The following is a 22,530-nucleotide window of genomic DNA, read 5'->3' as shown; positions in this document are numbered from 1 at the left end:
GTATAGCATGTCAGCTATACTGTACCTCAAGATTTAGAGAAGCCCCTATTCAAACACAGAACACACATTAAACTATTATATTCCTGTTTAAGACAGTGATCACATTACCAAGCCTGTCTGAGAGTCAGGCCCATGGTGTGATTTTGAGGCTGCCCTGTGAAGTGTCAGGAGTTGGACTCCATCATCCTGCTGGGTCCCTTGCAACTCAGTGGATTCTATGATAAATAAAACTTTATTTCTCAACTACCTTTTTAAGTAAAAACAGTAGCCAATATATATCTATGTCTGTTCTTAAAATGCTTATTTTTCAAGATGATAAAATGCTGGAAACAAAATAATGATCAAAGACTGAAAATAGTCTATTCTGTATGACTTACATAACTTATAGCCCTCTTTATCGTATCCATGCAGAAAGAGAGCACCAATTTCAAATAACCATTTTGGAAGGACAGATTCTGACAAGTCTGCAAAATCAAACAAAACATTATTTCAGTAACTACTAATAATCATATTGTAACTTAACAGAAGTCACTAAAAACTTAGAAGTCTAGCAAAAAACCCAAAAACATCTTTATAAGCCACTTTGCAAGGCCTTTATAATGCAAATATTGAGATGAATTGAAATCTTTACAATCTTGTTCTCATGTTAGAGGAGAATCTATTTATGAAATCAGATTTTTTTTTAAATCTACAGAAAAAATGCTGAAAATGTTAATTTTTTTTCATATTTGAAGCCTCCCCACAATGCTCTTCCTTTAATTCAGTGTGTGAAGTCCTGTAGTTAGAGTTCACCTTAAAAATATTTTCACAGCACAAAAATGAGATCTCTTTTATTTAATATACCAGACCAGTGCTATTACAATGAACAAGATAGCCCTGTTTGCTGTGGGGTTTTTTTGTTGTTTGCTTTTTTTTTGTTAGAACTCTATGATGCAAAGAGACAAAGTAACAGACAGCTGCCTTCCTCCCTTCCCCTTAAACAGCCTTTCAATAGACATATGGAACTACAACAAAACAGACACTACTGGTCAACATAAAAAGCAATACTTTTTCTCAGTCTTTTGCTCTTTTGAAAGTTCTTGCTTAGCTCTCTGTGGTACTTGCAAACCTTTTAGAAGTTATTAATGAAACTACATATAGAGGTCAGTGGAAGTTCAATAGGAAAGCAACACATACCTTCAAAATCACTGTGTAACATAGCTTACCATTAACTGTGTATTCTTTCCTCCATTGAAAGCTTTCATCAATCATCTTCAATGTATCATCCACAACATCATGACGCCAAATCAAGTAGTTTTCAACCCATTTATCATCTTGCTGAAGTCTTTCCACATCTCTAGAATCGTATTTATCTGATTTATCTAGGAAATAAATAAGTCAGTGTCTATAGCATTTGCTACAGAAACGTGAAGAGATTTGTTAAGTGTATGTCTATACATATCTACTTGGTACATAGGCTTTCTCTTGCAGTTTATAATTTAAGGAAACAAAGCACAGCATGATAAATTATTGACAAACATCTGCTGCAATGATATTTAGGGACACTACAACATTACTCTCACTAGAAATGTATTTTCTGTGATCCTTATGCAAAGAAAAAAACAAGGTACATTTGGGACAGGTGTAATTTTTCTAAAACCAGTTTTCTGTAATTAACATGAATTAGTATATAGTATTAGAATTTCTGTACTGATGAATGTATATACCAAACATCACAAATACATGCTTGAGTTCTCATACTTACAGGTATCAGCATGTTAGACCATTATATGTCTGATAAATACAAAATTCGTGAGTTTGAGCATGCATTATACACACTTGCATTAAACAAAATTGTTTTCTTTAAAAAAAATTACAGTTTACACTTGTTATAAATTGTTACCCTACCCAATAAAAACTACACACAACTCTAGAGTAGCACAAAAGACCCTAAGGCTTCTCGTATCACATAAGCAACACAGTAACAGGCTTACATGCTTTTGGTAGTACTTCAGATGAAGATTTGTTGTTGCTCCGAGTTTTATTTTTAAACAGGAAAGTAAAACACAAATGCTAAATGGACCTATTCCTAATGTAGATACATTTAAACAAAAGCTCAGTTTTTAAATCAATGATCCTCTGCCTGAGAAATTGGTAAAAATGGAATGTAAATCAAGAGCCCATAATAGAAACAGGCTTCTGAAAGCAACAGACACTGATACACATCTCTGCTAACTACTAAAAAATCATAAGCTCTTAAATTATTCAATTAAATTCATGATTACCATGGAAAAATTATGACTGTTAATAAAACAGATTTAATTTTCACATACTGGAAAGAACTGTTCCTCTGTCAATAACAAACTGCTTTCAGAGCCATTGACAACTCTCTAGAATTGTAATGGAATGGCTTGGCAAAGTATTTCAGTCAGACAACTCTGAGGAAGGAGATTAAAAAAGACACGACTAAATTATGCTAAAATTTGTTCATTTACTGGCCTACATGCAAAAATATGATCTATTTTACCTGTCTTTCAATTTATATTGTTTCCTGTTATAAATTAGTCAATGTAACTGCAAGAATATTTCAATTTAAATGTGTCCATTCACTAAATTGTAGTTTCACTGCATCTCTTCACATCTGACTGCTTCTCACATGTTCCCTTCTTCCTTACGCTTCAAATTTCTCCTTCTCTTAATCCCATACCACTTTGCTCCTTAGATAACCCTATAATTTAATCCCAGTTTCCTTAATCTTAGTCCCCTACTTTCTTCTCTGCCCAAAAACCTATAATCCACTAAAATCTTTTTAACTATTGAAGTTCCTTTTCTCATCATTTCCATACTTGCACTGGACAGCTGATTTCCTACATTCCGGCTAAGCCCAGTGAGCACTCAGCACCAAACTGAAATGTTTAACTTCTCTGTGGCTCTAGAGGAACCACAGAGGAATTGCAAACGTCCTGGGAGTGAAATTTTGTCTCAGCAGTCTCAACTGCTCATTTGAAATTTGTAATTCTCCCAGTGATTTAGGAAGTTTTGTCTGAGAAAAGCTAACAGCACTTAGTTTCAAGTTAACTACTTCACCTTGGTTTAAAATAATCTCTAACACACACTGGCTTCCAGCTACAACTGACTGCAGTTAATCAGCCAAGTACCTTGCTGAGATCAGTCCCACATTTATCTCATATAAATAAGGGATTAGGGTACTCTAATGAAAGAGAAAACCCACCACCAGGTAAAAACTAACAGGATAACATTTCACACCACTTTTTGAGGCTCTCTAATCTTTCAGTATCTGTCTGAGAGCACAACTGTTAAAATTAGACAATTGTGCACCTTGTATCAAACAGTAATTTAAAACCATTGACATACCATTACATGGAACAAACCTCAGTCACTAACAAGTTTTCCCAAACCCTGAACTTAGAGAATACTTTTACGAACATAGACAATTTAACTTTGTGAGTATTGTAAGAAACTTGAAGTGAAACAGAGACAATGTTCCCAAACTTCCAGCATCAATGGAAAGCAAGCTGCATCCAGTGATTACGATAGTTGAAAAAGCATCTTTCCCTCTCTTCTGTAGCTAAGTTCTCAACAAGACACATGTAAACTGAATTTACATATATGCTACAATATACACTAAAACCAGGGGAAACAACTATTCAAGTTCTACATCCACAAGCCCTTGCAGAAAGCCAGTATTTGAATCAGGTTAGCTTAAGATTCACAGAAGAACAGTACTGAGTACTGAATACTTTTACCTGCTTGATCCAATTCTTGCTACAAAATAAGTAGACTTTAGAATGAGAATGTGAATCCAAAATAAAGGTGTTTTATGTCACACACAAAAAGCAGAATGATATAAAATTGACTGAGTCCTTACAAGAACCCAGTGACTGAAAATGTGTCAGTTCAGAGGAGGAATTCCTCTTCAAATCTGTACATGCCACATAATCCTACAGACCCTTGGAAACTTGTTTTCAAAATACACTGTGAAATAATCAGAATGTTTCTAATTTTAATTCACTCATGGAACACTTGAGTGCAGTTACTGCATTATAAGAAACTTCTGGAGTTAAATGAGAATTAGTTAAAAGAAAATGAGACTTTTGGGATTCTCAATACAATTTAAATACACCCTGCAGAACAACTAAGAGGCCAAAAAAGAAACAGTATTTGAGGGGCACCCAAATGGAAATTCAGGTAAAACTGAAGTAACTTACCTCAGACAATCTCCAAGCCTACCCATTTAGACACCTGTAACCATATACTGATGCTTTTCTCAAAGGAAAATGAGGTGCTTGCTTCTTCACACTTGCAGGACTGCCACCAAGACACTAAGTTTAGTCACCCTCAGCTCAGGAAGAGAAACCTCTCTGATACTGAGTCCATATTGAACAGAATTTCATAAGGTGTTTGGAATACACATCACTCAGCCCAAAGGTAACACAAGAACAGCACTACCAGATATTTCTGCTCAGAAAGAGTTACTGCAAACCATGTGTGTAGCAGCAGTGCCAGACTTTTGTGTAGCATTTCATAGTCCAGGGGCTTGGAAACCTCGTTGCTCCCTCAGTCCAAGACACTCAAACCTTTCTGTATCATAGAATAGTTCCACAGCCCATAGAAGAGGCAAAACTGAGATGCTGCAATACTTTCCCATTGACCCAGGAAACCGTAAAAACTAAGCAAAACTCAGATCCAAAAAAGCAAGAAAAAGCATAATCTGCCAAATTATAAATTACACATAAGGGAGTGACAGTAGCAAGGAGATGTGGCCATTATTAACCCTTTTTTTTCCTTTATCTGAAAGCTCTTCAAGAAAATTTGAGAGAGCAAAACTGACTGGGTATTTAACCTTATTTTGAAAATAACTGGTTAAAGTCACTTTCATTTTCTCATTGAGCATTTGAGGTCAAGAGAAAAGATTAGAGGAAGATAAAAGCTGTTTGAACAGCAACTTCTATTACTTGCCTTCATCTTTTTTTTTTTTTTGGCAGGGGGATTTAGTGAGGACTTCTGTCCTTTCCTTGAGCACATTCTGTCCTTTTAAAAGTTGTCTTCAAGCTGAGAAGGTTCCAGTGGAACTCTCTCACTTAATTACTATGTTTCAACATAAAGTATCTTCTAGAACACCAGAGAACAGCTCTGAAATCAACTGCAGGAGTACACAAAACTAAATGCACACAAATTTCACTGCAATACATTCACTAGAATATTTCATTAATTTTTCTGAGGCACAAACTGTAAACTTCCCTTTCTTTATGTTACTCTTTTTTTTTTTCACTGGCATCTAATTAGCATGCCAGGAGCCCCTGGAGCAGGTCCAGTGGAGGGCTGCAAAGATGATTAAGGGACTGGAGCACATCTCTTACAAGAGCAGGCTGAGAGAGCTGGGCCTGTTCAGCCTTGAGAAGAGATGGCTGAGAGGAGACCTCATCAATGTCTGACAGTGTCTGCAGGGAGGTGTCAGAGGAGGGGCCCAGCAACAGGGCAAGAGGCAATGGCAAAGAATGATGCTCAGGAAGTTCCTCCCGAGTATGAGGGAGAACATCACTCGGTGACTGAGCCCTGTAACAGATTGCCCAGAGAGGCTGTGGAGTCATCCAAGGACTGTCTGCATGCAAAACTGTGCCCTGTGCTCCAGGATGACCCTGCTTGAACAGGCTGGACCAGAAAAGCCACTATGGTTCCTTCCAACTTGACCTATTCTGTGATTACCAGGAGAACAGTGCTTTGCTTTCTTCTAGTGTTCATGCTTTAGGAAAAATACAAATTTGAGAATATTCAGCAGGAATGTAACAGAATAACTACAGAACTCAAAACCAGGCAGCACAGCTGAGTCACACACTAAATTAATCCACAGAAGTTCAGAATTAAAAACCTGAATTACCTCTCCCTTCAGAAAAAACTCTTCTCTAGAAAAGTAGTATTGCAGGATAAGTCCTACCTTTTAATAGCAAATAAACATAAAAACTTTATTGTACAAAGTAGAGGAAAAAAAGCAACTTAGAAAAGTATATCAAGTGTTACATTACACAAAGAGACTCAATTTAACTACTGTCTTAAAGCTATTCCAGCCAAGAATTCTTGGTCTAAAATGGTCACAATAATTTCTCTAACTTTGGCTACAAAGAGGAAACCCATTTGAATTCGCTGTTGATGGCAAACATTAAATTAAGTACTGTAACAATTCAGGTATGTACTTTCAGTTGCTACATGAAAAAATCAGCAAGACTAGAAAAAAATTAAGGTCAGTAGCCATAAAGGGACAGGGATGAAGAACAAACTAAACACTATTTCCATCCAATAAGGAATTATTTCAATAACCTCAAGCAGCAATAGACAAATAAAATAACTGCCTCCAGAAGCTGAGATAAACAAACTTTTAGCAAAGCTGAACACTGTCAGTGACAATAAAGACTGCTTTAAATAAAAATCTCAATCATTAATGTTGCACAACTTTTTATGAAAGTATGCTTCCCATCTTATCCTTCCACTAGTTTCAGCCCGAAAGCCAAGAACCAGGAAAAATACACTTTTCAGAGCATAAAAAGACATGCAGGTATGCAAAACATTACTTTAACAGTCTTCTACAATAGTCTTATCACTGATTTTTAAGGGTGTCTCATATGCCTAAAAATTTATTTGCAATCAACCCATATGATTAACAAAACACTTTTGCTACTGGCTTAAAGAAGGTCATGGTGAAATTTTATCCTTTACAGTGGAAGGCTAGGAAATCTCTCTTGCAAAATATTTTTTGAAAATTAAGATTTGCCTGAAGGAGAAAGGAAAAGGATGAAAATGGGGAGGGCCAGGAAGTAACAGGCAATTAGAAACAGTTAATATACAAAAAGGACATGTGAAGAAAACTAGCTTACTGAAAAAATCTAACAAGACTTGATTGTAAATAATTTCCACTGTAACATTAAAATAGAAAGTCATAGCCCAGAAATAAAAGCTAATTTTAGAAATCCTCTAAGGAATGGAAATTCACTGTAGAAAAAAACATGCTTGTTTGCTAGAAAACATTGTTAGTGCCAGTCAGTGCTAGAAAAAAACCCTTTTGTTTTCATTGTTCCTTTCACCAGTAAAATCATTTACGTCACCAACTCTCACAAAGAATCTAAACAGGCAAAACAAAAATTAGGCCCAAAACCAGTGAAGACAAAGTGCTGTCTGCCTACCACATCAGCCAGTGTTTGCCAGTCAATTGGCCTAACAGGGACACTATTGGAGATAAACCTTTTAAATAGAAGGGTTTCATTATTGGGACATACATTCCTCACATGAACTGAAGTTGTCTTTAGAACCCAGCTAGAAAGTTAACTGAAGAGAAAAAAAGCACAAGATTTCAGTTAATAATAAAATACTGTTTTGCAGATAAGATCCAACAGTGGCCAAGCTTTCCTTCTAGAACACTTCAATGGCCAAATTAGCCAAATAATTTCAGCAAGAAAGTTCTCCTACAAATTTTGATAAAATGAACCAGCATGGTTCTCTGCCATTTTCAGAGTCTATCAAAAGCATCTTCTGATTTGGTCACATAAATGAAAAAAAAAAAAAAAAGTATAATTAAAAAAAACAGATTTATGGTGCTTTCAATTGCTGAACAGAACTTTTCCCACCCAATCTTGAAAATTGTCAAGACCACAGCATCTTATTGTAATAATAATTATAATACATGCCAAAACATTAGACTTTACTGAATCAGCTATATATTTCTGTAGATTCTACTTTAATCTAAAAATTGTGTTCTGCCAATAAATAATTTCAATTAAAAAGTAGGATTTCAAAGACCCTCTAAGTTCTAAATTCATAACAAAAGTAAACATTACTGTAAGGCCATCATAGCACTTTTGACCATTATGAAATCTTCCTGCATGAGGAGTGGCAGGAGGTAATCTAGTAACTATGAGTTACAGAATATGGAAGAATCGCTTCATCTTTGATGATCAGAATTACTGTGCTTCTAGAATAACCAGTTACATTGTTTTCCCCAGAGGGAAAACACAAAAAAATGGCAGCTGCAACCTCCAGAAAAAAAAAAGATTGCCTGAAAACTTTTCTCCAACTTTAACAACTGTGGTCCACCTATATACAGAATAAAGTTTGCTCTGTAGAGCCCCAGAGTTCTGTGACCACACTAAACTTTACAGGAAGGATCAGCTTCTCAGCATAGCCCGACAGTGCCCTTAGTTTTGAAAGCAGACTAAAATTCCTGGGTGTGAAGCAATCATTTGTACCTTTACATCCCAAAGTCACAGGTCTTAGAGTGTCTGCATACATGGAGCCCCACACTCCTTTGATTAAGAAGCATAAAATAGGTTTTAGAACATACACAGTAAAAGCTGATAGACCAGTACAAAATTAAAATCCTGTGGTTTTCACTCTTGATTGTGGTCATGAGAACATTAATTTGCTTATGGCATTCCCAATTTTGTGGCAGAATCTTAACACAAACTCAAAAAAGTCATAATCCTATTTCCTTGAAAGGGCCAAGAGCCTAAAACCATGACCCAAAAATGGGCTTACTGAGAAAAAGTGTTCAAAATACTGGAAATAGGATTACAGCTTACCTTGCAACAGCATTCAGTTATTTAATGGCTGCATCAACCAGCCCAACAGAGACATCCTCACAACCTAGGGAAACTCGTGGAATTCCAAGATTTTAAGCAGTAGATCAACTGAAAGAATAATACCCTTTTTCCACAACCACTGTCCTAGAGCAGACCTAGGCTTTCTGAAATAATTATTTATGAGTGTGAATCTGGGATAATAGAATACAAAGCAAGTGGAATCACCTACTGTATGAAAATATATAATAATTGAACAAATTAAGAGGCAGAAAGATTTAGAATTTAAGATGAGTCTCCATTCATTCTAGCCTCAGTTTTACAAAGTTATCTTTATTCACTTAGAAATATCAAACAGTAAAATAAGTTCTCTCTACCTCAAGACTTTCTAATAAATTTTGTCACCAGAAATACAGATCATTTCTAACCAAGGCAAAATAAGTCTCCTTTATGAAAGTTAGCAGAGCTGCCATATGAGACAAAGTTGTACCACCCTCAAGACCTTCAAAGTTTTCCAAAAGCATGTTCCAGCTCACTACAATGAAGAAGCACATAAGCCTTACATAAAAGTGATAGATAGCAAGGTAACCTCAATAATTCTGATCAGAAACACCAAAGTGAGTTTGCAGAACTGAGGCTCATATTAAAGGAGATGCAGGCAACGCAACTACTGGACTTTCACTGTATTTGCACTAAAAATTGCATAGAAGCATATTTTTAGTAGAAAGTCACAATGAAACATACTGTTTGCTGTAGTTGTTAGCATACTCTACATTCATCCAACATAAGCAATGCAAATCAATTTAGAAATAGAAGGAAACCACTCTAGGCTTACCCCAGTCTTCCCTCTCCTCTGGGCATCCCCAGCATCTCCCAGCCCTCATTTACAAATTTAAGTGCACCTGCACTTAGGAACCGAGTTGGACATGCAGCGTGATCTTAATTATGGCCTGCATGAATTTCAAGTGCAAGTTACTCCAGAAAAACAACTACTCTTCCTTTGAGAAACTCAGTGAGGTCAGAATGCCTCCATTCCCCCTTCCCTGGTGTGTTTTATGTTCAAAGAACACCAAGCACAGGAATGTCCCAAGCCACACACTCCATCCAACCAAACACACCTGCAAGAGAAAAGGACCAGGAGCTTTGCCCCAACACATCCCCCAGCCCAAGACAGCAACCCAGCACACAAACCTGCATGCATTGTACCCTTCCATGGATTCAGACACCCTAACTGCACCAGAGCAAGTTTAGGCTGGACATAAGGAAGAAATTCCTAATAAAAGAGTGATTAGATAAATATCTAAAGGGCTGCCCAGGGTGGCGGCAGAGTCACCGTCCCTGGAGATGTTTAAGGAAGGACTGGATGTGGCACTCAGTGCCGTGGTCTGGCTGACAGGTGTTCAGTCACAGGTTGGCCTCGATGATCTCGGAGGCCTTTTCTGACTCAGATGAGTCTGTGAAAAGGCACGGACGCTCGCAGAGCTGGGAAAGCGGGATACCTGGCGGCCCGAGAGGAAAGGTGACAGCGCACAAGCCCCAGAGCCCGCAGCCACCGCCCCCAGCTCACCTGGCAGGTACTCCGCCTGGAAACGCCGCCGGGTCTCGCTGATCAACGCCCCCTTATCCTGCCGCTGCTGAAAGGAAACAAGGAACAGGAGGCCGTGAAAGGAAGCGCTCCAGAGAACCCCAGACCCCCACCTGTACGCCAGGGCCCGGCCACCCGTCCTGCCCGACCGCCAACGCCGAGCGGCTGCGGCTGGCGAGAGAACGCCCGGCAGGAAGGCGGCAGCGAGGGGCAGGGGCGCAGGGACTCACCTCAGCCATGATCCAGCGGGTCCGCCCGCGCCGCCCGCACTGAGGCGGCTCCGGCGGCGCGAGGAGCGGCGGGAAAAGGGGATGGAGCGGCGCCCGGGGGCGGGGCCGTCGCTGGGGCGGGGCCGTCGCTGGGGCGGGGCCGTCGCTGGGGCGGGGCCGCCGCTGGGACGGCCCCGCCCCAGCGACGGCCCCGCCCCAGCGACGGCCCCGCCCCAGCGACGGCCCCGCCCCAGCGACGGCCCCGCCCCAGCGACGGCCCCGCCCCAGCGACGGCCCCGCCCCAGCGACGGCCCCGCCCCAGCGACGGCCCCGCCGCCGCCCGCGCTCCCGTCATGCTCCCCGCGGCGGGAGCTCTGCAGCGGCCCCGCCGAGCGGCCGCAGTGCGCGCAGCCCGCGGTCGCTGCCCCTGCCCGGTGTGTGCGGAGCGGGCGGTGCCGCGGCCTGAGCGGGCGAGGGGCAGCGCTGCGGACCCTGCAGGTTGAGCGAAACTCGGTGAGACGGCTGCGGTCCCCTCGGCGTCCCCGGGCCTTCTCTGGGCGAGCAGGCAGAGAGGGAGGGGGTCTACTTGGCCGCAAAATGATGGTTCCGCAGAGAACTTTCTCCTTTGAGGCCTTATCGTTTTAACAAAAAATAAATTATAGCTATTAATAAGCACTGCGCCCAAGAGAAGGCACAGTTACTTTCCTGTCTGCTCAGTATATTTGTGGCTTCTTCAATACAGTCACACAAATTGTGAGTGTGTGGCTTGGTTGCCATCAATACGTATTACACTATGCAGCTGTTGATAACCAGAGAATTCATACTCTGGTAAAGAAACGTTTCTGGTAGTTAAATCGCTCAGTACAAAGTTGTTTAATTTCATTGTTAATCAGTGAGATTAAAGCACATACTGGCCTCATTCTCAAATTTTTCTGTCTTATTGCTTTGCAATGCACAGTTATTCTTAAGGCTCAGTTCAGCTCGTCCCAAAACAATTTATTTTTTTTATTTGCTTTTTGTAGATGGAAAGTGTCCAGAAAGGGTAAAAGTTCCACAAAGAAATAAGCCTGACAGAAATAGGGACACATGATTTTCTTGTAGAGGAATATACATAAAGATATATCAAGATGCTTCTGAGTGAGCAAGATCAAGTCTTATCCTACAATGGTGAAGTCCTTGTATTTCAGTTGTCAAAACCAAAGCAAGCAGAGGAAGCAGAGGATAAAGGCATGAATTTATATGTCAAAAGGATGGTGTTCAACAAAGACACTAAGCTATTTGTTCAGAAGTCTTCTGGAGTATTCAGCATGGGAGCCAGTCACTCAAAGACTGAAATTATTTGCTGTAGCTGCACAACAGATTCCAGAACAGGGATTATTCTTCCCTGCATTTTGATGAAGAAGAAAAAACGGAACAGTATCAAATACTTTTTATTGTTGCTTCACAGTTCAAACCAATTTGAGCCATCCTTTTATTTTAAATTGGATTATGAGTTGAAAGAAGACATCAGATTGTTTGCTGGTCCCTCACTGTTGTGGAGACATGCCAACAAGCTGTTCTACATCTCTTCCAACACCCACGTGGTTCAAAGTGCTCCTGTTCATCTTTCTTGTGTCGTGTGGACAGGTGAAATTGTGGGTGAAGGCACTGTTGTCTTAGGGATAAGAACTGCTTTCCTGCCAGAGACTGAAGGCTCAGATGGGTTTTCGGTTTCAGACAGAGCCATCTGGGGTAGTGAGTTCTTTGGATACGCGATTCAGTCACAAAAATTTCTGACTGGCACGTGCTTCATGCCTCATGCTTACAGCAGAGTGGTATCATCTGTCTACGTCTGCAGGAGTGAGAGACTAAGAAAACAGCTCCGAATATCACTTGTTGCCATAACCCACAAGAACCAGCTTATTTGGTTCCAAAATGGTACCCCTAAAGGTGTTTGTGAGCTTCCTTACGAAAAGCCATGTTCAGTAAAACCAGCTCTAACCAGCAGCAGTGATTTGCTATTTGCTGTGTCTTTTGCCTCTGGAAATAGCTGTGTTATACAGAGGAGAGACAGCTTACAGGTACTGGTAGCTTTAAACAGCTCTGTTTTACTGTGGTCTTTTTTGTATATATCGTCTTATTGAATGCCTGCAACTCAAAACCTGCATGTTTAAGTTCTTTAGATTTCTTGTTTGTTTATTACTGTTGCTGCTGGTAAAATAACCTGTCTAAAGTATGACATTGTTTTGCTTCTGTTGCTTGCTTATATATCTGAAAATGAAGCTGGTATTCTCTCATTTAGTAATACGTTTATGAATCTGACCAAAGCTTCTGTTGCTAATAGAAAACTGCAGTAGTGTGAAAACTTGAAGTTGTAAGGCAGCTATGAGTGTGCCTGGATTATTTCTGTTAGAAGTAACCTCATATCACTGCAAACTATAAAATACTCATTGGAACATCAAAGCTTTTTGAGCCTTAATTCCTAATACCAAAAAATTGTTCCTAGAAAATGTTGTTTTATAAAAATGACAGGAAAAGGCCTTGCTATTGTTTCTTAAAATTAGGAGAGACAAAGTTTCTGCTAGGGTTTTGTAATAGTATGACATGAAGGCTTCTATAAGTCAGGAAATAAAAATTTGTACTACTTAGTTGCTGGTATTATTATAAAAATTTGTCTTTAACTTTCAAACATAGTTAAGTCTGTTGTGAAACAGAGATATTTCTCAATATCAAAGGTACAATGCCTTTAATTGATCTTCAACTGATCTAGTACTTCTAAATAAATGTTACAACATTCAGCTGTTCAGCTGTTTGAATACACTAAAAAGTTGTCTCTGCAGCCTGTAATCCAGAAAGTGATCTTTAAAGAGAAATGGCTAATTTTTCCTGGTGTTTCATAGGCTCTAAATGATGGGGTGAGATTGAGAGCTTGAGATTTCTAAATATTATTGTATTTCACATAACTGAATAGGCTCTCTCTTAATGGAAAGCAAGTTTCACCAAAATGAGATCTCAAATACAAGATTTATTCTGATAAATGTGTTTTAAAACCTCTTTTACTGTAGGTGGCTTCCAAATGGCAAAAAGTGAAGTGTGTTCTGGTGGATGATTTTATTGGCTCTGGAAGTGAGCAGCTGTTACTGCTTTTTAAGGATGACTCCAATACAGACATATTAAGTACATTCAAAATAACAGATCTTGGGGAGGTCAACTATGCAGTAAGTTGAGCTTGCCTTTTCTCAGCTACTCAGTCTGTGCTTACTAAATTAAGAAAACCCCAACAAATCATTAAAGTATTGATGCAAAGTGAAATTGGATGTGTGCTGTGAAATGCCCTGAAGTTTGAATACAATATTCCCTGCTGTTATCTTAAATTATCTGAAGATGTTATTTTGCTTCTATGATTGTATCAACATTCTGTTGGGAAATGAATGCAGCTGAAAATGCTTTACATATGTAATAGTTTTGCCACAATGGTTACCTTTTGGCTAAGAACCCTTAATTTAATTAAGGCCATAGTGCTTGTTAATTATCTTCTCATAACTGGATCTTTCCATTATGTACTATCAAATTCTAATTGCTTTCAGAAAATAGGATTTTTCTTTTAAAAGACAGTGTGATTCTCCTGGCTTGCTGTATTTTCTCCCAGATTTTTATAATGCTGTGTAATAGCCTGTACCTTACTTTCAGCTTTTTAATTCATTCAGGGTTTTTGTTTTGTTTTTTCCTTTCAGAGTGATATCAATTATAAATACGATGTTCCTGCTGCAGAAGGATTGCAAGAGAATGGTTTGCTTACCATCCGAGCCCTTGAAACAAGATTGCAGGTTTGTACTCAACAGTTCTGCCTCCCTGTTTTCTGTAAATTACTGTTCTGTATCATTGCATTATCTAGAGGGTGAGACTAATGATACTGTTATTATTGAAGAAGTGGTTCAGGGAAAAGGTCAACGTGTTGAGTATTTATTCTTGAATAATAGTAGTCTTTGTTTCAGTTGTTTCTTTCGGTTGTTATGAGTGCATTTAGGTGATTCTAGTGGTCTAACTTAATTTTAATTAAAAGTTTGAGATAATGCTGAAGCTATCTTATCAAAGCTCCTTAGCAGCCATTTTACTTGTATTTAAATACCATCTTAAAAAAAAATTGGGATGTTTACTTCTTTTGCTCCCCATTACATACATAACTTTCAGGTCACGTAGTGGCAGGTTCCCAGTGAGTGCATGTGCACAAATTGGTGATGGTTATTTCACCACCTTCTGATGTTCATGGTCCTGTTATTAGTGGTTTTACAAGGATATTTTTGAGATGTACTGTAGATAAAGCTAAAATATATCCCTCTTTTAACTAAAATAATGTTTAAAACAAACTGGGAGAAACTTGGGAGTTTCCCACCCAACATACTCACCAGTGTGATTGCTTTTGCAGTGTTTATATTAGCCTATACCAAATGGGTAATAATTGACAAATAGGAGGATTATTTAAGAAAAAAAAAGGTTGAGGGGAGGACATGACTCTCATACTGAGTCAATGATGTGAGGCTATTGTTAATTTGCTAAGGGTACTTTAAAGACGAGATATGAGGTAATTATTCCTGTCACTTGAGAATTAGTGAGAACTAAGTAGGGTATTGTGGCAGTTTTATTTCCAGCCTTTAAAAATGAAACAAATGAATTGGTAATAGTTTACCAGTCAATAAATAAATAAAAGGAGGACATATTAGTAAAAGACTGAAAAACAAAAGACTTTTCTAGTTCTAATGACAAGGTATCTAAAGTGCATAATCCACAAGACAAAAACTGTTTGAAGAACAGTGGACAAAATTGTTTCCTTCCCCTCCTAGAAGGCTAGAAAAGAGAAGCTGAATTAATTTTGAGGACCTCTTGAGGTCCCTTCCAATCCTACTTTTTACAGTTTGCATGTTAGAGGCCTACTGGTTTCTGCTTTAATGTGCAGAAGTGCAGTCTTCCTTCCAAATGCATATTTTTGTGTTTCTGCATTTGTTTCTTTTTGGACAGTCATATTTTAAAATTTACTTCACTTCTGCCTTCTTGCCCTACTCATTACATTACTTTCCTCTTCTACAAAACAGAAATTAATTTCTGTCTCTTACTGGCTGCTTCTTCCTCAAATCTAATGAAGTTGTCCAACCTGCCATTGACAGCTGTACATTCCACGTTCCATAACTTTCAATATAACAACTGGCTTCCAGCTGTGCAGCTCTGTGAATCTTGTCAGGATTAAGTTAATTATCTGGTTTGCACTTGCTACTGGTTCTGCTGGAAACAAGCAACTGGTTGGATATTTTATCTGTCGTGTGCTGATATAATTCTTACAGACACAGAATACTTCCTAAGACCTAACATTTCTGTTCTTTTAGATCTTTTTAATCTCTAATTTTCAAAGCCACGTGTTAGCACAAGCATTTTAAACAGTTTGAAATTTACTGCGTTTTAATGCTGTAAATTTTTGAAGTTGTGATCTGATGAATTTGGAAGTAGGTGCAGATATTTCTTTTTAACCTCACTCTTGCTTCCTGGTTGAAATCCCCATTTGCTGAACAGTGAAGGACTCTTGCTGGCTTTTATAATCTGATCTATAATTGAATTTCAAGGATGCTTGTTTTGAAGCAATGCTGCATGAGTTCTGCTTAGCTTGGGAATTTTCAAAGGTTATTTAGTCTTGAAGTGGTGCCTCTTGATATTTATCATCAAAATTCAGGTATTCTAGAAATTTGCAATCAAATCAAGTTTTCACAGTCTCCATGGAATCTTGTGTTTTAGAGCAAGATAAAACAGCAGATGCAGCCCGTTTGCATCCTTGTTGCTTAACTCTTGTTTCACATCTGCATAGCTGTTTTCTTAACCACATGAGAACTTTGAGAGGAATTATTTATAGTCCACTGTATAATTAAGTTGCATTTAAGTGATATACAGTAATATATAAAAACTGCATTTTGCAGGCAGTGAAATTGAAAAATAGATCAGCTTGAGCAATTTTGAATTGTTCTGTGTTTATTTCGTATACACTGTTTTGGGCCTGAATCCAGCCTTTCCTCCTTTGCAGTTTTTTTTTACTTTAACATGTGTTTTCATATCTTCTGAAGAAGATATCCTTTGGCAGACTACAGCAGTTACATTGCAACAGCTGAGGTTAGAGGGTTTATCATGGTTTTAGTTGATTGTTTTGGTAGAAATAAAGAAGTATCTTTATGTCCACTGGTCTGTTCTCCCCCCATTACATGACAGTTTTTTAAGGACTATTAATTCTGAATTCACTCACAGCTCTATTGTCTTTGGCTCTGGACTGCCTTGTTTTTATGTTTATGTTTATTTTCTAAGGTGATCTAGTTTTATTTTCTTAGTTTCACAGCACAAAACTTGTAACTTCCACTGATGCTGTAGTGCGGTGCATCTTGACATGCAGCAGAAAGGGTGTGCCTGTCATTTGTGACAGAGTGGGACACAACTCAGTCTTGGGTTTGCTGTGTGGTAGAATTCAGGTCTTTTTGTGTTGCTTTAGGAGGAAAAAGGGCTTGCAAAAGCCAGATTGGTCAACAAGCATGCAACAGTGAATGTTTGACCATTTTAACTGCTTCCACATCTGTGCTTCCCCATTTGCTTTCTGGTTCTCAATTGTTTATTCAGGAGTTGGCTTCAGTGGGAGTAAATGATGGTTTAGTGTTCTGATGACCTAAATTAGGAAGGTATTGTAGACTCATCTTCACTCTTAGCTCTTCATTTTCATCTCTTGGTCAAGTCTGGCACTGGATTATTGCTTGGAATCTGGTGCTTAGATTCACAGTTGGTGACATTTTTTTGCAAAACTTCTCGTGAGGGTGCTGTTTGTCTGAATGTCCTTTGCTATTGCATCTTGAGCAGAGGACATCATTTCACTAACAAGAACTGCTTTTTTATTCAGGCTTATAATGGATTTATGTGTGTTATTTGTTTGGGGGGGTTTTCTACGGAGATGGAGAAGAGGCAAGTTTGGTTTTACATTCCAGGGCTGAGTTCTCTCTTTGACAGCATTGGACTTGTCAGACTGTTCCTTTCCAGATAATGGCTTTTGAGGAACTTTCTTAAAACCTGACAAGCTGGCATAATTTTTTTCTTCTTTATTACTTGGTTTGTGGGTTTTATTGGTTGGTTTGCCTTGGCTGGTTTTTTGAGGGATTTTTTCATTGTGTTTTGTTTAACAGACATACAGCCAATATGTGTGTCTGCTTGTATATCTGTCCACTCTTCAACATATTTGACCAATAATCAATACAAATCTTGAGAAGAAAATGAAACTGCTATCCATGAAAAAGTGAAGGAAGATTACTAATGAAAGATATCATTCAGAAATATATATACAGAAATGTATCTGAATATCTACATACTTTGATTAAGTTTACCTTAATATTTATCTTTAGATTTAATATTGGAAGTCCAGGATTCTGAGATTAATATTTTAACAACAGGGTAGCCTGACTTGAACATTTTTTAGAAATGTTACTTGTGATTTTTGCATAAAAATGGAAAGCTGAAAAGATATTTTGATAGCTTTAATATCTTACGTGCAGTAGTCTAATGATTATCTTTTACAGGCTGGTTGGACTTCTGTTCGAGAGCTGCAGCAGCATTTAGGACTCCAAAAGAGGGTTATTCTTGAGTCTTGCAGAGCATTAAGAGATCTTGTTGAAGAAAGAACCCATATTCTACCAAACTCAAAAGAGGTAAAATGCAAGAGATGGGCCAGATCACTTCTGAATTCTGTCAAGCCATTTGTAGAGGGTACTGCCATCAACCACTTACCCCTTTTGCTTGTAGGGGTTGCCACTATCAAAACTCATCAATCTGCTATTTAAGTCTGGTTCATTTTCTTAACTTGCCAATATATGTAGTTAGGAGTAAATTCAGTTGTTTCTACTTGAAATTGATGTGCACAATAACTCCTGACAACTAAGTGGTATGGAGGAGTAACCTCTGACAGAGTTAGTGACAAACACGAGGGGAGGGTACAGTTCTAATTGCCACAGTTGCCTAGATATTGAATATCTGTCTGTAATATCACATGTTACAAAAAAAGAGTTGTCATAGAACTATGTGAGCAAAATTGATTTTATAATGGGGGCAGAGTGAACTGTGGGCTGAGAAGGTGATGGAGGTTGGGAAAATCTTACTTTAATACGTTGCTTAAAAGAAACCTAATCTAATTGAAATGGAGTTGATCTCTTTCGGTTACTGTTGTGACATCTTGCAAGTTCTCTGGGTTTGCACAGCAAAGTATTGAGCAATTAAATGCAATAATATAAATTCTAGCACCTTAAATCTTGGGACAATTAATTGTATGACAGGTCAAGATTTTGACATGTGATGTTTACAAGGAGATAATAAGTTGTACTTTACATGATGATATTTGTTTTAAGAAAATTCAATTCTAGTTATTGCAGAGAATAAACTATATATAGTTTATATATATATTTCATTTTATGCATCTTAAAAGCTCTTCCAGCAGTCACTTGTGGCAAAACACAAAGTAACGCTGCATAAAAAGAACCAAAATCTCTGCTTAATTTATCTAAAAAACTACATTTTTCTGTAAGGAAGGCCTTGTCTCTCTCTGGGATGATGTAGAAAATCCTCCTGATTCTCTTAGTAAAGAGATATCATCAGCAACTGAAGTCCCAGAACACTTCACAGAGGAATTGTGGCAGCGTGTTGTGGATGACAGCCTGGTAGTTGGAGTAAAGCTAACTGAATCATTTTGTTTGTGAGTATATACACTTATCCAATAATTTCATTGGTAGTTTTATAAAAAATGTATATGTAGGTTAAGCTCTGCAGTAAATTTAAACTTTCTCATTTTGAATATATGCATATAAAGTGTTTCAAATGTGTATTTGTCAGTATTCTTGCTATTGGTTGCTTGCTCCCTAGCACTGCACAGAAAAATACATTTTACAGTCAGAAATCAGTTATGTGAGTATAATTGCAACATTACTGAAGACATTTTAGAAAAGAGTTTTCTTTGACAAAAATTATGGCTCTTTATAGTCCATGTTGACATAGCAATGCTGAATCAGTATGTTGTAAAAGCTACACATCAGTATGTGTAGCTTAATAACTGTTAGATACTTGCCATTCCTAACTGATTTGCTTCAAGAAGCATAAAAGAAAATATATTGAATTCTCTTACCAACTAATAAATACTTAGCTTTTGAATTGAACTCTTCTAGTCAAGTACCTAATCAACATGCTTGCAAAGCTTGTATTTTGTGTAAATCATGTGGAGCAATCAACCATACAATACTTAAACCTTCAAATTAATTTGGTTGGTTTTCTTATTATCTTTAAAATTATTTGTTTATTCTGTTTATTTTAGTTACTCAGTTCTAGTTGTAAATACTACTTATGTCATTTTCCCTTACAGAGAGGGAACTAAATTGAAACAGTATGAAAAAAGAGGATACACAAAATATAAAATTAGAGCATGTATTGTGTAGTGTAAACTTTGGTGGAGTCAGAACTTATCTTTTGACCCATGTTCCCATAGGCAGTGTAGCTGAGGCTGTGTTGGACTGAGCTCAAAGACTACTGATGCCACTAAAAATCATTCAGGTGGCTGTGAGGGAGCTGACCTGTTAGGCCCTCTGGCCAATCTGCTGGAGCTGTGGCTATATTCTTTCTCAACTGCCAGATTGCTGTAACTTTACAAGAAAGGTGACCTCATCCTCTTGACAGCCTCTCTTAAGAGCCACTGAGGCAAAAGATTGTTTTTTGCCTTTTTAGTGTTTGTTCTTTTAGCTTTGATGATGATGCCTTTGCTTTTTTTTTTTTTTTTTTTTTTTTAAGTGAAATGCTTCATTTCTTTATAACTTCATAAATCTTCAGTTGATTTTAAAAACCAGCAGCAATCTAGCCCTCTCCCCCATTTTTGCAATTGAGAAGAGATCTGTGGAGAAGCCATTTGTCCAAGGCCATTTTCTGCAGGCCAGCAGCAGAACCTGGGTCTTCTGAGCTCCAGTTCAGTACTGTGTACAACAACATGTGTTTGTGGGAGAAAAGGACTTGCTTTATCTCCAACCCCAACACTGTAGTTTTTTATTGAATATTTTTGTGCTTTCTACTAATACAAGATTGTAGTGATATCATAGATTGATTTATGAGGTGGTGATACTTCTCTGTAAATAAAATTAGACATTCATAAGACTTTCAAATGTCAGTGACATCTTGAGATTGAATTGATTGACAGAATAATATATTCATTGAGAGAGGATCTGGAACAGCAATATTAGGAATTCATTGAAAAAGTGCTGTGTTGAATAAATAAAGTACTTCATACATTTCAGGAAATTGCTGCATGTTCAAGGTAACAGTATCTTAAACCTTTTATTTTACTCTACATTCAATTTTGTTTGAATATCTATAAAAATGTAGAGTATCAGAAGAGCTTCTAGTCCTCAAAAGGGCAGAATTGATATTTTCTGTAGATTTTATTAGAAAGTCAAATCTTTAAAAAGTAATCTATAAATGTCATAAAGTATTCTTATAAGTTAAGTAGACTTTTCAGGTTTTTCTGGCAGAATTAAACATCCAGATTCTTTTGGTTGAAATGAAGCATCTAACTCCTAGAAGCTCTTCAAAAATTCAGTCCCCATTTTGAAAAATGTTTATACAAAAGAGTTTATATGAAACAGTCACATGAAGGACTTAGCATCTTCACAAAGTCTATGACTTAATCTGGAATAGTATTGGAATTTATGTCTTAAATGTCTATATATGTCTGCAGAGTTGCGGTTATTTGTCAGAAGGCAAAAATGTGAACTGGGAGTGCAGTCATATTGTATGGATTTTCACAGGTCACTGAGTGATGTCAGTTTGTCTTTAGTGATGAATCAAGACTTCTCTTCGGTTTCTCCAATTATCAAGTGTCAAAGTAAAATCATTAAGCTGAACAAAGCCTTTTCAGCACTGGCAGTCTCCTCAAGTCAAATTGAACCTCCTCCAAAAAAGATGAAACTGGACTTGGATAGAAAGAATGATCTGCAAAAAGAATTTCCTAAGAGTTCTTCAAGGATTCAGCTGGATGGAGCAAAGACAGTCACTGCTGTCACCAGCCTTGCCCCACTACTGGCATTTCATCATGTGTGCTGTGTAGTTCTTCTGCATGCCAGGAAGCAAAATTATCAGAATGATTGTTTACAGCAGAGCAAAAAGATTACTGTACTCTGTGGGAAAATTTTGTTAAGTCTGGAAGATATTTCAAATGGCAGATATTCAATAAAGATGCTAAGGGATAATAGTTACTGTACAGGTAAATGGATTTATATACTTTGGATTTATAAATATATATATTTAATTCTTCTGTTTACTCTAGGTGGTGACAAGCTAAGTTTCTCTCTGAACACAATTTGCACAGACCTTTTGGGAATTAAAGCTGGGTAAAATAGGAGATGAAACATTTTTCAAAATGAAAAAAATGTTCAGTGAGTTGCTGTAAGGTTTTGCTAGCATTGGTGATGAAGAGTATTTGGAAAGGATAATTTTGAAGATAAGTTTGAGTACAGAGTGCTGAAGCCTATCTTTTTTTCCTATAAATAAGATGCTGTAATTAGATACAGAAGTTTTTATCTGACATACTCCTACCTCTTCAATAATACCAAAGTAATTGAAGCTCTTCCGCATCTACACATGTATTAAGAATTTTTTTTTAAATTTCTTTCAATATTCCTGATTGAATTGATTTTGAACTGGGCTTTGCTCAGGTAATGAAATATCCTTTTTATTGTTTGCAATGAATTTCAATTTTTCTTCCTTTAATGCTGTGTCACTGCTAAAGCCAACATGTTATCTTACTATCTCAGGCTATTAATAGTCTTCTTTTGGCAAGGTGATGTTTATCTTAAGAGCTTTCATTATACTGGTGGTGCTCCATTAATCAACTGTTGTGCTTGACAGAAATAGGGATAAGAATTTAGTTTTGAAGAAAATTCCCAAAAATGCCTAAAGTCAGGTGCAAATCCTTCACAAAAAACCTGAGAATATGAGCCAAAAATCAAAGTTCATTTAATGCATGCCTCATGATCAAATTATTTAGTTCAAATACCTTTTTCTACTGTATTTTCTTGCAGGCTCCATGCAAGATATACTTGCTGTCCTTGCAGTGTCTGTCAGATTCTCCTTTCAGATTGTGTCTTGTGACTGCACG

General features: G+C 37.7%; 2 protein-coding genes across 3 annotated transcripts in view; one reads left to right on the top strand and one right to left on the bottom strand.

Moving 5' to 3' along the window:
- The window catches only part of MOSPD2 (motile sperm domain containing 2), a 32,205-nt gene extending 21,768 nt beyond the window's left edge, over nt 1-10,437 (bottom strand). Inside the window, exons 1-4 of one of the 2 annotated variants that reach the window (XM_021547517.3) lie at nt 10,380-10,437; nt 10,132-10,198; nt 1,206-1,361; nt 378-464 (exon numbers count right to left, since the gene is read on the bottom strand). In XM_021547517.3, the coding sequence (XP_021403192.1) occupies nt 378-464; nt 1,206-1,361; nt 10,132-10,198; nt 10,380-10,388 (319 nt within the window). In that variant the 5' untranslated portion in view covers nt 10,389-10,437. The remainder of the gene's footprint in view (nt 1-377; nt 465-1,205; nt 1,362-10,131; nt 10,199-10,379) is intronic. The other variant, XM_021547518.3, reaches the window with a different exon arrangement.
- A 313-nt stretch (nt 10,438-10,750) lies between these two features.
- The window catches only part of FANCB (FA complementation group B), a 13,534-nt gene continuing 1,754 nt past the window's right edge, over nt 10,751-22,530 (top strand). Inside the window, exons 1-8 of the mRNA XM_021547520.2 lie at nt 10,751-10,871; nt 11,381-12,418; nt 13,403-13,555; nt 14,072-14,164; nt 17,927-18,055; nt 18,926-19,092; nt 21,182-21,636; nt 22,454-22,530. The exon at nt 22,454-22,530 is cut by the window's right edge and continues 161 nt beyond it. Of these exons, the coding sequence (XP_021403195.2) occupies nt 11,486-12,418; nt 13,403-13,555; nt 14,072-14,164; nt 17,927-18,055; nt 18,926-19,092; nt 21,182-21,636; nt 22,454-22,530 (2,007 nt within the window). The 5' untranslated portion in view covers nt 10,751-10,871; nt 11,381-11,485. The remainder of the gene's footprint in view (nt 10,872-11,380; nt 12,419-13,402; nt 13,556-14,071; nt 14,165-17,926; nt 18,056-18,925; nt 19,093-21,181; nt 21,637-22,453) is intronic.

This window comes from Lonchura striata, chromosome 2 (genome assembly GCF_046129695.1).
Source record: "Lonchura striata isolate bLonStr1 chromosome 2, bLonStr1.mat, whole genome shotgun sequence".
Classification (NCBI taxonomy): domain Eukaryota; kingdom Metazoa; phylum Chordata; class Aves; order Passeriformes; family Estrildidae; genus Lonchura; species Lonchura striata.
The sequence above is the reverse complement of the archived record's forward strand: the minus strand, read 5'-3'. Positions and strand labels throughout refer to the sequence as shown.